This window comes from Staurois parvus, unplaced genomic scaffold (assembly GCF_062004578.1).
Source record: "Staurois parvus isolate SC_StPar_1 unplaced genomic scaffold, SC_StPar_1.0 ptg000168l, whole genome shotgun sequence".
NCBI classification, from domain to species: domain Eukaryota; kingdom Metazoa; phylum Chordata; class Amphibia; order Anura; family Ranidae; genus Staurois; species Staurois parvus.
In genome coordinates, this window is record NW_028317964.1 from 468,306 (window position 1) to 480,507 (window position 12,202).

The following is a 12,202-nucleotide window of genomic DNA, read 5'->3' on the forward strand; positions in this document are numbered from 1 at the left end:
TTGTACGTTCAAAGAGTTAGATCCATTTACACGCCGGGTGGCGGTAATATTTTTTGGGTGATTAGTGCATTCCAGTGACATAAACGTACAGTTTCCAGCCAACGGCAAGCTGCAATTGACCGATTGTGCTAAATAAACTGACTTTCTGCTTCACAACCACTATTGTACGTTCAAAGAGTTAAATCCATATACACGCCGGGTGGCGGTAATATTTTTTGGGTGATTAGTGCATTCCAGTGACATAAACGTACAGTTTCCAGCCAACGGCAAGCTGCAATTGACCGATTGTGCTAAATAAACTGACTTTCTGCTTCATAACCACTATTGTACGTTCAAAGAGTTAGATCCATTTACACGCCGGGTGGCGGTAATATTTTTTGGGTGATTAGTGCATTCCAGTGACATAAACGTACAGTTTCCAGCCAACGGCAAGCTGCAATTGACCGATTGTGCTAAATAAACTGACTTTCTGCTTCACAACCACTATTGTACGTTCAAAGAGTTAGATCCATTTACACGCCGGGTGGCGGTAATATTTTTTGGGTGATTAGTGCATTCCAGTGACATAAACGTACAGTTTCCAGCCAACGGCAAGCTGCAATTGACCGATTGTGCTAAATAAACTGACTTTCTGCTTCATAACCACTATTGTACGTTCAAAGAGTTAGATCCATTTACACGCCGGGTGGCGGTAATATTTTTTGGGTGATTAGTGCATTCCAGTGACATAAACGTACAGTTACCAGCCAACGGCAAGCTGCAATTGACCGATTGTGCTAAATAAACTGACTTTCTGCTTCACAACCACTATTGTACATTCAAAGAGTTAGATCCATTTACACACCGGGTGGCGGTAATATTTTTTGGGTGATTAGTGCATTCCAGTGACATAAACGTACAGTTTCCAGCTAACGGCAAGCTGCAATTGACCGATTGTGCTAAATAAACTGACTTTCTGCTTCACAACCACTATTGTACGTTCAAAGAGTTAGATCCATTTACACGCCGGGTGGCGGTAATATTTTTTGGGTGATTAGTGCATTCCAGTGACATAAACGTACAGTTTCCAGCCAACGGCAAGCTGCAATTGACCGATTGTGCTAAATAAACTGACTTTCTGCTTCACAACCACTATTGTACGTTCAAAGAGTTAAATCCATTTACACGCCGGCTGGCGGTAATATTTTTTGGGTGATTAGTGCATTCCAGTGACAGAAACGTACAGTTTCCAGCCAACGGCAAGCTGCAATTGACCGATTGTGTACAATAAACTGACTTTCTGCTTCACAACCACTATTGTACGTTCAAAGAGTTAGATCCATTTACACGCCGGGTGGCGGTAATATTTTTTGGGTGATTAGTGCATTCCAGTGACATAAACGTACAGTTTCCAGCCAACGGCAAGCTGCAATTGACCGATTGTGTACAATAAACTGACTTTCTGCTTCACAACCACTATTGTACGTTCAAAGAGTTAAATCCATTTACACGCCGGCTGGCGGTAATATTTTTTGGGTGATTAGTGCATTCCAGTGACCTAAACGTACAGTTTCCAGCCAACGGCAAGCTGCAATTGACCGATTGTGCTAAATAAACTGACTTTCTGCTTCACAACCACTATTGTACGTTCAAAGAGTTAAATCCATATACACGCCGGGTGGCGGTAATATTTTTTGGGTGATTAGTGCATTCCAGTGACATAAACGTACAGTTTACAGCCAACGGCAAGCTGCAATTGACCGATTGTGCTAAATAAACTGACTTTCTGCTTCACAACCACTATTGTACGTTCAAAGAGTTAAATCCATTTACACGCCGGCTGGCGGTAATATTTTTTGGGTGATTAGTGCATTCCAGTGACCTAAACGTACAGTTTCCAGCCAACGGCAAGCTGCAATTGACCGATTGTGTACAATAAACTGACTTTATGCTTCACAACCACTAATGTACGTTCAAAGAGTTAAATCCATATACACGCCGGGTGGCGGTAATATTTTTTGGGTGATTAGTGCATTCCAGTGACATAAACGTACAGTTTACAGCCAACGGCAAGCTGCAATTGACCGATTGTGCTAAATAAACTGACTTTCTGCTTCACAACCACTATTGTACGTTCAAAGAGTTAAATCCGGTTTTATTTTTGGGGTGCTTATTGAATTAAAGAGTATGTCAGACAACACGCAGAGGAGTGGCAGAGGAGGCAATGTTTCAGGAGCGAGCAGACGTGGCAGCAGAGGAAGGGGTCGAGGCAGCACTAGTCGCAGCCAGAGGCCAGTGCTCCCGGTGTCATCCAGCGGTCGTGTCTCCACCGACAACCCTGCCGTCATCGATTGGTTGACTCGGTCGTCTTCCTCTTCCCAGGTCACCTCTGACACCTACAGCCAACGGTCGGTGGGTACGTCAGACACAACCGTTAGTTGGCATGGCCCGGGAGCAAGCCCACTGAAATCACGTGTCCTCGACCTGCCCCTGTCCTTTGGTGTTCCCTCACCAAGCGAAGTATCGCATGCTGTGGGCTCAGCCCCACTGTACAGTGAGGAAGAGCTAACAGAGGGCGGTCAGGAACGGGGGGAGACATCCGCCTCTTCAGCAGCCAGGCGAAGAAGTACTGGTGAGGAGAGTGGCTCGGTAGCCGGTCTAGAGACAGGTCTGTCTCCTGACCCACACGCAGCTGAGGGGGCTAGTAGTGACGCGGAGACCCTAATTGATGATGATGAGGCTGATCGCACTTGGCAGCCTCGTCGTCATCAGGCTATTGCTTCCGCATCATCAGGAGAAGAGGGTGCCAGCTTGCCAGCGAGCAAAACAGTCGGTGGGTTGCCCAGGAGGCAGCAGGGTCGCAGCAGTGTCAGTGGAGCCAAACGGCCACGGAGTAGAGCACCAGCTCCACTGCAGCCTACCACCACGGCCAGTAGTGGTGGCGGTGTGCACGGAGGAAGTAGCAGTCAGCCAGTGAGGAGTAGCGGGGGCAAAGTTTCCTACTCGGCGGTGTGGCAATTTTTCGTCAAGCCGCCCGAGGAAGTAAACGTAGCCGTATGTCGACTATGTGGCCAGAAAGTCAAGCGTGGCCAGGGGGCCAATGTTGGTGGCCTGGGAAAACCGTGATAAAGATACAGCGGTTCTGCCTGCCCCAGCCCCCGCTCCATCACCCGCTCCGTTACTTGCTCCGTCACCCGACGTCAATCGCCCTCTATCAGCCAGTCAAGGCTCCAACACCTCTGCTGAGGGGAGTTGTCGCTCGTTGGCATCTTCCGCTCGTTCAGATGCTCCTTCTCCTGCTACTCCTCTTCACGGATTCCGTCAGCAGTCTTTCTTGGAATCCGTTTCCAAGAGACAACAGTTTGCGAGCACGCACCCGACGGTGCAGAAGCTGAACGTCCTCCTGTCCAAGTTGCTGGTGCTGCAGTCCCTCCCTTTCCAAGTGGTGGACTCAGCACCTTTCCGAGAAATGATGGCTTGTGCCGAGCCGCGGTGGAGAGTGCCAAGCCGGCATTTCTTCGCCAAAAAGGCAGTGCCAGCCCTGCATTCACATGTAGAAGAGATGGTGGGCCAGTCTTTGAGCATGTCGGTCTCTGCCAAAGTGCACGGCAGCGCCGACGTGTGGAGCTGTAACTACGGTCAGGGACAGTACATGTCATTTACGGCCCACTGGGTGAACGTGGTGCCGGCAAAGCCGCACCAGCAACTTGGACAGGTCACGCCGCTTTTGCCTCCACGTTTGCACGTCCTTGGTCCAGCAAAGATGTCCGCCTCTACCACCTCTTCTTCCGCCGTGTCCTCAGCCGCCACCCCCGTGCCAAGTCCCATTACCCGACCGACATACATGTGCAGGGCGCAACGGTGTCACGCTGTGCTGCACCTGGTATGCCTTGGCGAACGTAGTCACACAGGGGAGGAACTTCTCAGTGTAATGAACAGAGAAATCGACAGATGGCTGTCTCCGCGCAAACTCAAAATCGGAACCATGTTGACCGACAACGAAAAGAACATGGTGTCTGCTCTGCGTCAAGGAAGGTTGTGCCATGCGCCATGCATGGCTCACGTGTTCAATCTGGTTGTCAAGCGGTTCCTAAAATCCACCATCCCACTGCAAGACATCCTTAAAATGTCACGTAAACTTTGCATGCATTTCAGCCATTCCTACACCGCAAAGCACACCCTCCTTGAGCTGCAGCGGCAGAACGGAATTCCACAGCATCGCCTGATCTGCGACGTTGCAACAAGGTGGAATTCAACCCTACATATGTTAGACCGCCTTTACGAACAGCAAAAGGCCATCACAGATTTCCTGATGTTACAAGCGGATAAAGGTACTCCCCTGTGTAACTTAGATGTCAGCCATTGGCAGCTCATGCGTGACACCTGCCGCTTGCTCAGGCCCTTTGAGGAGGCCACGCTATTCGTGAGTCGGCAGGACTATGGGATGAACGACGTCATTCCTCTGTTGCACGTCCTGGAACAAATGCTGTTAACAATGGCTGGTCAGGGTGCGGTAGACGTGGCGCACAGATCTCAACGCCACATGACCCCTGTGGGGGCAGGACAGGAAGAAGAGGAGGAGGTAGAGGAGGACATTGGTGCTCAGGAATTATTGAGTGAAATGGGTGGTTTTTCCACTCAGCGGACAGGAGTGGAGGAGCAGGAGCATCTGGTAGAGGAGGAGGAGGAGACAGAGGACCCAGACGCACCGTGGCAGTATGCTGTGGAGATAGAGGCAGGGAGTCCCTCGCATTCCTTGGCACAAATGGCCCATAGCATGCTCAGTTGCTTGCGTAGCGACAGCCCAATAATAACCATCAGACAGAGGGATGACTTTTGGCTGTCCACCTTGTTGGACCCTCGCTACCGTTCAAAAATGGTGGCCTTTTTCACACCTGCTGAGAGGGAGGCCAAAATAAAGTACTATAAAAACCACCTATGTAGTCAGTTGGTCTCTGCCTTTCTGCGCCAACGTCCATCCTCAGACACTGTGGGCCCTGTGCGCTCGCGTTCCGCTGCCATGGCAGCAGGGGAGGGGTGGGGTGGTAGGAGCAGTGGCAGCTCCACCAGCAGCGGCTGCCTCAGTCTGCAGTCGATGATGAGTAGCTTTCTTCACCAGCGCAGTGAGGAAACTACTAACCAGCCGCAGCAGCAGCAGCATCAGGTGGACCTGGAGCAGGACCTCAAACAACAGGCTTGGGCCTACTTGGACAGCACCCTGCCAACCGAGGTAGACAATCCCCTTGACTACTGGGCAACGAAACTTGACCTTTGGCCCCAACTAGCTGAATTTGCCCTTGAAAGGCTGTCATGCCCGGCCAGTAGCGTGGCATCGGAACGCGTGTTTAGTGCGGCAGGAGGTATTGTAACTCCGCGGAGGACACGACTGTCCACCCAAAGTGTGGAGAGACTCACGTTTGTGAAAATGAATCAGGCGTGGATTAGTCTGCATTTCAAACCACCAGTTCCTGACACAACTGACTAAATCCACCATGAATCATGCCCCAAACATGTTATTAGGGACAAATGGAAGACCTCCACCTGATCCGTACATTTGTATATATATTTTATTGAGAGGCTGCTGGTCGGCCGACTCATGTTTTGCACATTTTTAATGACTTATACTCTGCAGGTCGGGCCCCTCATGAATTGGGGTTTTTAAATTATTTATACTTCACTGGACGACCGTCACATGAATTGAACCTTTTTAATGACTTATACTCTGCTGGTCGGGCCCCTCATGAATTGGTGTTTTTAAATTATTTATACGTCGCTGGACGACTGTCACATGAATTTAAACTTTTTAATTATTTATAGTCGACCAGTTCCAGACCGATGGAATAGCAATTTTTTAAAATATTTATTTGACACGTGTTGTCCATCTCATCAATGAGGTGGACTGTTTATTTATTGGCCTCCTGTTTCTTACATTGTTAACTTATTGTATCGGTCACGGTTTGGCCACATGTTTGGTTGTCTTGTTAAGATTTTCTGTAATGTACACAGTTACGCTTGACTTGTCGACTTTCCACAATCTACTAAGGTATAGCATCGCATCAAAGTTTTTTTTTTTTTTTTTTGGTCTAAACCATTTCTTATAATGTCAATTTGTAGGATACGCCGCTGTAAGGCGACCTACTTTTTTGTCACTGTGTAGACATCTATTTATAGACAATAACCTAGCCGTTCAAGCCGCTCACTGAACACCTCGGGAATTGCTTTGTATATCTGTCGCCTTAGGGGCTGCTGTCTGGCGACATAATTTTTTGTCACTGTGTAGACATCTATTTATAGGCCGATGTTTGGCCACAAAAATATATTTAGTAATAACCTAGCCATTCAGGCCGCTCCCTGAACACCTCGGGAATTGCTTTGTATATCTGTCGCCTTAGAGGCCGCTGTCTGAACAGCTCATGAATTGCTTTCTATATGTGTCGCCTTTGAGGCCGCTGGCTGGACAGCTGATGAATTGATTTGTATATATGTACTTATTGTCCGCTGTCCGGACAGCTCATGAATTACTTTTTGTATATAGCCTTCCAAACCACTCTCAGAATAAGTCATGATATTCATGCTGTGTATAGCCTTATAGGCCAATGGTCAATCAAGTCATGATTGTTATAGTGTGTATAGCCTTATAGGCCGCTGTCTTTACAACTTTATAATTCCATGCAGTATATAGCCCTATCGGCCACTTTCTGGCATCCAGTTGCTGTAGCCCCCATCACCACACTGTGCCACGGGTCCCTGTACCGCCTTCTCATACTGCTGCCAGATCCATCCTCTGCCATGTGCGTCTTTGTCGTCTGCTCACGCTGCTGGGTTCCAGTTTTAAACCTAGGCCTGTGTATGGCTTCCGAATACTGCTGCCTCCACCGCCACCCTGCGCCATGTGCCTCTGTCATCTGCTCACGCTGCTGACGGCTTCCGCTTTTTAACCTAGGCCTGTGTATGGCTTCCGAATACTGCTGCCTCCACCGCCACCCTGCGCCATGTGCCTCTGTCGTCTGCTCACGCTGCTGACGGCTTCCGCTTTTTAAACTAGTTCTGTGTATGTCTTCCGAATACTGCTGCCTCCACCGCCACCCTGCGCCATGTGCAATCACAACGCTGACTTCCCGGATCGCCACTCAGCCATTGGACTCTTGATAGTCGTCTCCCCACACTGCTGCTGGGGGGACTTTTTAACCTAGGCCTGTGTATGGCCTTCAATTGAAGCTGCTTCCGCTCCGCCACTCTGCCATTGGACTCTTGATAGTCGTCTCCCCACGCTGCTGCTGGGGGGACTTTTTAACATAGGCCTCTGTATGGCCTTTAATTGAAGCTGCTTACGCTCCGCCACTCTGCCATGGGCCTCTTGGGTATCCCAGAAGCTGATCAGCGGGTCAGGGCAATAAAGCTCCCGGTTCGCAGGTTGTTCCGTCTTATGGATGGAAGTACGACGGTATATGATCTTCTTCGCACCCACGGCATTACTTCGTAGAATTTCTGCATTGCACCTGCAATCACAACGCTGACTTCCCGGATCGCCACTCAGCCATTGGACTCTTGATAGTCGTCTCCCCACACTGCTGCTGGGGGGACTTTTTAACCTAGGCCTGTGTATGGCCTTCAATTGAAGCTGCTTCCGCTCCGCCACTCTGCCATTGGACTCTTGATAGTCGTCTCCCCACGCTGCTGCTGGGGGGACTTTTTAACCTAGGCCTGTGTATGGCCTTCAATTGAAGCTGCTTCTGCTCCGCCACTCTGCCATTGGACTCTTGATAGTCGTCTCCCCACACTGCTGCTGGGGGGACTTTTTAACATAGGCCTCTGTATGGCCTTCAATTTAAGCTGCTTACGCTTCGCCACTCTGCCATGGGCCCCTGTACCGCCTCCTCTTGCTGCTGCCAGGTCCAGAGTGTGTCATGGGTCCCTGTACGGCCTCCCATTGCTGCTGACTTCATCGCCAGACTCTGCCATGTGCCACTTTCAGGTCTCCTTACACTGTTGGTGGGTTCCATTTTGTGATAGGGTGCTGTATGGCCTTCCATTGCTGCTGCCTCCACCGCCACCCTGCGCCATGTGCCTCTGTCGTCTGCTCACGCTGCTGACGGCTTCCGCTTTTTAACCGAGGCCTGTGTTTGGCTTCCGAATACTGCTGCATCCACCGCCACCCTGCGCCATGTGTCTCTGTCGTCTGCTCACGCTGCTGACGGCTTCCGCTTTTTAACCTAGGCCTGTGTATGGCTTCAGAATAATGCTGCCTACACCGCCACCCTGCGCCATGTGCCTCTGTCGTCTGCTCACGCTGCTGCCAGGTCCATACTGATTCATGGCCCCCTGTACCGGCTCCTCATGAACGTGGTTCAGCGGGTTTGCAAACGCTGGGACGTTCAGTGTTGTGCGCATTAAGCCAGACACCAAAGGGCAGCACAGACCTGTTATTACTCGCTCAAGCATTGCTGAACAAAACCAGTCTCTACCACAAATTGGACCCAGACCTGCCCAGGGTCTCGTAAGTAGATTGCACGGAGGAGTAGAGTTCGTTATTGGAATTAACTGTGAGGGACTTTTAAACCTAGGCCTGTGTATGGCCTTCAATTGAAGCTGCTTCTGCTCCGCCACTCTGCCATTGGACTCTTGATAGTCGTCTCCCCATGCTGCTGCTGGGGGGACTTTTTAACATAGGCCTCTGTATGGCCTTCAATTTTAGCTGCTTACGCTCCGCCACTCTGCCATGGGCCCCTGTACCGCCTCCTCATGCTGCTGCCAGGCCCGTAATCTGCCATGGGCCCCCGTACCGACTCCTCATGCTGCTGCCAGGCCCGTAATCTGTCATGGGCCCCTGTACCGCCTCCTCATGCTGCTGCCAGGTCCAGAGTGTGTCATGGGTCCCTGTACGGCCTCCCATTGCTGCTGTCTCCATCGCCACACTCTGCCATGTGCCACTTTCAGGTCTCCTCACACTGCTGGTGGGTTCCATTTTGTGATAGGGTGCTGTATGGCCTCCCATTGCTGCTGCCTCCACCGCCACACTGTGGCTCCACACTCTGGTTTTGGCCCCGTGACTGCCCAAATGAGTGAAGTGTGCGGTGATTCTAAGATCGACGGCACTCATCTGCATGTCATACTGACTGACAGTATTATTTCTCTTCCCCAGCAGACTCCAAGGGCATTTAAATTAAAGGTACAGTGTTCTGCACTAATATAAAGGCTCTCTGAAGCCTAGAAACACCCTTTTTATAAGTTAAATTCGCAGCGAATATATTCGGCTCAAAGCGAATTTATTTGGCGAATTCGGCGGATCAGCCGAACCGAATTTTTGAATAATTCGCTCATCTCTATGTATGTATATATATGTGTATATATATATATATTATTATTATACAGGATTTATATAGCGCCAACAGTTTGCGCAGCGCTTTACAATATAACGGGAGACAATACAGCAACAATATAGTTCAATACAAGAGGGAAAGGAGGGCCCTGCTCCTTGGACCTTATATATATTTTGATCCTACAACTTATATACTTAAAACACGAGGATGGGCTGTATAGTACATGCATGTATTTGTGCATGCACATGTAAAAAAAATTCATCTAGCTTTACTTGGATTGCTTCATACACGTATACATGTGTAAAATACTGTACAGCAATGCAGATGTTTGTAATTTTTTTTTTTTTTACTGATTAATATGTGCTGCAAGTTAACGCACCTGTGTGTACAGCTGCATTAAAAATGATAGACTGCATTTAAATCAGTTAAAAAAATGCCTGAATGCCTAAAAAGATGGACCATTAGGCATCCATGCACAAGAGGCCTTAATGATGCATGCAGATAATCTGCGATCTATGAAACTGCAGGCACACTGGATAGATTTGAGATTTAAAGGATGGGTTACATGGGATTATGTAGTAGTATTTACAGAGAAAGACATTAACTAGTGACCAATGTTGGAGGGATTTCAGAGTGCAGATGGAATTGCATGTTTTCTAGGAATATTTAACCTTTCATTCCCTGATCATTGGCAACGGCTTTGAGACTTGATGTAGTGATCTCTGCTGGCTTGGAAAGCTACCCAGCACTGTGCTGTCTATACAAAAGATTGATTTCTCCAGCCTGCAGAGGTAGCAGAGCCCGTACACTGCTACACATAATGAAGAAGGCACATGTCCCCAGGGCCCGAGGTTATTAGCAATCGTACTCCAATATTTTATGTCATCCTCTGAAGGAATGCAATGAGATACCGAAGGATAATGAATTAAAAAAAAAAGAAAAGCAAAAGGGATACCTCTATGATAGGTGTCAAAATTTGCTTCATCACTGAGATGGAGTTCCCTTTCTGTTCATTGTAAACCTCATCATGCTTTTAGTTAGATTAATGACAGAAGATGGACACAAGGTGCTGAAAATTGCATTTTCTATTAATTTTATATGGGTGGGTAAATTGTTTAACTGACAGGTGACATTTTCTTCTTTTCTCTGTTTAAAAGCTTGGATTTTAATGTTGGATTTCCATTCATTAATTCTATGGATTCAAGGTTCCCCTTCCCCCAGAGTTCAATTTTCATACCCCCATCCCCCACGTCTAGGCTTCCCATAGCAACTCAGTAATGCCCCATCACCATTTTAGCTGATGAAGCTGATTTTACCAAATATTTATAGAGCAATCTATATATCAGAACATTCTCGGGTATCATTTGTTAAATTAAAATAAAGATTGAAATTGAATTTGCAGTGCATGACTTCAAACTATTAGCACCTTTTTTTCTGTTTTATTCTTTATTCAAGCATCTAATAGCAAATATAATAAATATGAACCTTGCACTCATATATACTACATAACATATGTGGATATATTAAACCCAATAATTTTTGAGAGTTACCTTGGTGGGTAAAGCCTCCTCCTTTGCTCTGCGCTAGCACTGAGTTTTTCTCTGCTGATCAGGTATCCAGCTGCTACGGACCCAGCTCCGACCATGGCCAGGAGTCCAGCCGATTTCTTGGATGTCAGGATTCTAGAGAAGGTGCTAGCCATTTTGGTGATCCTGGAGCACTAGCAGAGTGATGGAACAAGAGAACCAGTGGATCTGCAGAGAAACCAAGGACAAGGGAGGGAGAGAGTGTGAGAGACTGTGTACCAGAGAGAAGAGAGCGGAGGCTGTGGGGGAGGACGTGATATGAATAGAAACTACTAAACAGGAGATTACAGCAAGATCCAGTGAGAGCAGACCTGCATGTGGCTCCACAGTCCAATGACAATCCTGCCAGCCCCTCAATACCCAACACATGTATCACATGCAATGCAGACCGTCATGGGACATTTGAATCAGATAACTGACACTGCAGGAATTTGATTGGAGCACTAATAGAAAATTAATAAATGTTGAAAAAAAAATACATGAATGAATAAATGTAAATAAAAACACATCTATTCATAAAAGTTCCTGAGAAATGTAGATCATTGACGCTAACATAAAAAGATAATGTATGGGCAGCACAGTAGCTAAGTGGTTAGCACTTCTGCCTGGCAGTACTAGGGTCGTTGGTCCGAATCCCAACCATGATACCACCTGCCTCGAGTTTGCATGTTCTCTCTGTGTATGCGTGAGTTTCCTCCCACACTCCAAAGACATGCTGGTAGGTTAATTGGATCCTGTCTAAATTGGCCCTAGTATGTGTATGTATGAATGTAAGTTAGGGACATTAGATTGTACACCCCTTGAGGGTTAGGGACTGATGTGAATGTACAATATATATGTAAAAGCGCTGCATAAATTGATGGCGCTATATAAGTACCTGAAATAAATAATGAATGGAATTAACGTGTCAGTTTCATGCAGCATGTTTCTTACACAAGATTCAAAGAAGTATCATAGCTAACTTACAGTGGTTCTTCAGTCATTCTGCAAACATTCTAAGTCAGCAGCTACAAATACTATAGCTGCTGACTTTTAATAAAAGGAAACTCACCTGTCCAAGGAACCAAAGCCCTCCTCACCTGAGCTACTTTCTTCACCAGTCTTCAGTCCACAGAGCCAGCATGGTAACTGTGGGCAGCTGGCTGTGACTCCTTGCTGCTTCACAGCCGGCTAACCACTGTGCATGTGCAAGTTGTATCGCACTTTGTGAATGGTCCTGTGAAGTGTCCCAGAAGGACGTGGGTGAGGGGGAGGAGAACTTCCTCTTGGATCACCTAGGTCAGTGGTCTACAAACTGCGGCCCGGGGGCCGGATGTG

At 47.8% G+C, this 12,202-nt stretch overlaps 1 protein-coding gene across 1 annotated transcript in view; it reads right to left on the reverse strand.

The window, feature by feature from the left end:
- The window catches only part of CKMT1A (creatine kinase, mitochondrial 1A), a 70,867-nt gene that overhangs the window by 40,520 nt on the left and 18,145 nt on the right, over positions 1 to 12,202 (reverse strand). The window contains exon 2 of the mRNA XM_089676361.1: positions 10,850 to 11,053. Coding sequence (XP_089532487.1) covers positions 10,850 to 11,001 — 152 coding nt within the window. The 5' untranslated portion in view covers positions 11,002 to 11,053. The remainder of the gene's footprint in view (positions 1 to 10,849; positions 11,054 to 12,202) is intronic.